Source organism: Eucalyptus grandis, chromosome 5 (assembly GCF_016545825.1).
Source record: "Eucalyptus grandis isolate ANBG69807.140 chromosome 5, ASM1654582v1, whole genome shotgun sequence".
NCBI classification, from domain to species: Eukaryota; Viridiplantae; Streptophyta; class Magnoliopsida; order Myrtales; family Myrtaceae; genus Eucalyptus; species Eucalyptus grandis.
In genome coordinates, this window is record NC_052616.1 from 23901364 (window position 1) to 23904302 (window position 2939).

A 2939-nucleotide genomic window follows, 5' to 3' on the forward strand; every position below is an offset into this window, starting at 1 on the left:
ATTAAAGCAACTAGGAACAACATAAAGAGAATTATATATATGCAAAAGCAACGTTCTGCCCCCACAATACAGGCAGATGGCCATCAAAATCTTCTCGAAGGACAGAAACGCGCTTTCGAGAAAAGCAATCGCAGCCCCATGTCTCCCAGGTCAATGTCCAGACAATTTCTTCTCGAGAGGCAGGAAAGCAACATTCCGCCCCCACAATACAGGAAGAAGACCAGAAAAGTCTTCTCAAAAGGCAGAAACGCGCTTTCGAATAGAAGAAAAGCGCTAAAAAAAAAAAAAAAAGAAAAGAAAAGAAAAGAAAAACCCTACAAAAGTTGTCCCTGAAGAATCCCTCCTCTTTGCTAATCTCTTCCCAGTTTCCATTAGTACTGATCCTGCCTCTTGTTTCTTCCTGCTTGGCTTTCATATCCACCCACTTCCTTGAGCTTTGAGTCATGAAACTCGTGGGCATTAGCTTTGCAGAGTTTCAAGCATGCCATTTGCTTCTTTGTATTGCTCTTGCACTGGGTTTTAACCAAGTCTCCACCACCAATGAAACGGATAGATTTGTGCTTCTCCAATTCAAGGCTAGCATAATCAAAGATCCTTTTGGTGTGCTCAACTCATGGAATAATAGCATTGGGCTTTGCCAGTGGTATGGTGTTACGTGCGGTCGAAGGCACCGGAGGGTCACAGTCCTGGATTTGTCATCCCAAGGGCTCTCTGGGTCAATCTCTCCTCATATCGGAAACCTTAGCTTCATAAGGGAATTGCTGCTCCAAAACAATAGTTTTGATCATGAAATCCCTCCACAAGTCGGCCAATTGCGTCGCTTGCGTATCCTAGGATTGCACAACAATTCATTGATTGGAGAAATTCCCAAAAACATATCGGGTTGCTTGAATTTGGTCATGCTCTCACTTGGGAACAACTAACTAATTGGAGAAATTCCAGAAGAACTTGGTTCATTGCTAAAGCTACGGCGGTTGAATTTGTATGCCAATAATCTAACCAGGAGTGTGCCTTCCTCTATTGGGAACTTATCTTCACTGGAGATCCTTTATTTAACCCAGAACAACTTGGGTGGGAGCATTCCCCAAGTTCTAGGCCACCTGTCAAACTTGCATCTCCTTGGCATCGGTTTTAATAGATTGTCGGGTACAATTCCATCTTCCTTACTCAATCTCTCTTCTCTAATTATGTTTGATGTTGCGTGCAACCAAATACAAGGGACTCTTCCAATGGGCATAGTACACAAACTCCTAGATCTTGAATTTTTTAGTGTTACTGAGAACCAACTTGAGGGACCGATTCCTCCCTCGATATCAAATTGCACTAAGCTAGATGTCATTCAAATTGGAAGTAACAAGTTTTCAGGGAAAGTACCTTCTTGGGAAAATTTGTTTAAGCTTGGTCGCTTTCAAATCTTTGGTAATCAACTTGGAAGTGGAAAACCTGAAGACTTGAGCTTCCTTTGTTCGTTAACTAATAGCACCAAATTAGAGTACATGAGTATCGGCAAGAATAAGTTTGGTGGGGTGTTACCTAAATGCCTAGGTAATTTATCCACCACTCTCAAAGCATTTTCTGCAACCATGAATCAAATATCCGGTGAGCTTCCAAAAGAAATAGGAAATATTGTCAACTTGGAAGTATTGTTTATGAATCTCAACCATCTTTCAGGTGTTATCCCCTCAAATTTTGTGAATCTTCAAAACTTGAGGATTCTACAGGTAAGTGATAATAACCTAGGAGGGGTTATCCCATCTTTTTTTGGAAATCTAACCAAGCTAATTAAACTATACATTGCTAGGAACAACTTCCATGGGCAAATTCCTTCATATTTATCAGATTCCCAGTCGCTTGATCTACTTGACCTGTCTAATAACAATCTCAGTGGTGTCATACCCCCACAGCTTATCCGTCACTTGTCGTTAGCCATCATTCTGGACTTGTCTCAAAATCATCTGACTGGAGTTTTACCCACAGAAGTTGGCAACTTGGGAAATTTGACTGTGTTGGACATCTCTGACAATTTGTTGGTAGGTGAAATCCCAAGTAGTTTAGGCGATTGCATTGCATTGACATCATTGAGGATGGGAGGCAACTTCTTCCATGGGTCGATTCCACAATCAATTAGATTATTAGGAGGCATTGAAGAACTAGATCTTTCATGCAACAATTTATCAGGACAAATTCCAGAATTCTTAGCGATATTTCATTCCTTAAAGCTTCTAAATTTGTCACACAATAAGTTTGAAGGCATGCTTCCACGTGAAGGACTCTTTAAGAATGCTACCGCTACTTCTATTGTTGGGAACAATGAGCTTTGTGGTGGCATGCCAGAATTTCACCTCCCCAACTGCATTTCCAAAAGCTTCAAGAGCACAAGGATCAATATAATAATATTTTTCGCTTTTGTTATTCCGGGAGTTCTTGGGATGGCTCTAAATGCAGCTCTTATATATCTTTTTCGCGTGAAGAAGAATGTAAATGTACCATTTCCAAGTTCCTATGATGATTTATATCCGAAATTATCTTATGAAACACTCTTAAAAGCAACGAGGGGTTTTTCTTCGACGAATTTGATCGGTTTTGGAAGCTATGGTTCTGTTTACAAAGGGATACTTCAGGATAATGGAACATTTGTTGCCGTGAAGGTACTTCATTTAGCCCGTCAAGGTGCTTTGAATAGCTTGATGGTCGAGTGTACAGCATCAAAAACATCAAACACCGAAATATTTTGAAGATACTAACAGTTTGTTCTTCTAAAGATCATCATGGAAATCATTTTAAGGCTTTAGTCTATGAATACATGGCAAATGGAAGCTTGAAATGCTGGATACACCCATGCAGAACATCACCTTATGGGAATGAGCCTTTAAAAAAGTTGAATTTCATTTGGAGGATAAATATTGCTATTGATATTGCTTCTACACTAAATTATCTCC

At 40.0% G+C, this 2939-nt stretch overlaps 1 protein-coding gene across 1 annotated transcript; it reads left to right on the plus strand.

Moving 5' to 3' along the window:
- Positions 1-443: 443 nt before the first annotated feature.
- On the plus strand, positions 444-2735 carry LOC104446468 (probable LRR receptor-like serine/threonine-protein kinase At3g47570). Its single transcript, XM_039313486.1, has 3 exons — positions 444-643; positions 1672-1721; positions 1840-2735. Exons 1-3 carry the CDS (start codon positions 444-446, stop codon positions 2733-2735), a joined length of 1146 nt encoding a protein of 381 aa, XP_039169420.1.
- The last annotated feature ends 204 nt before the right edge of the window (positions 2736-2939 follow it).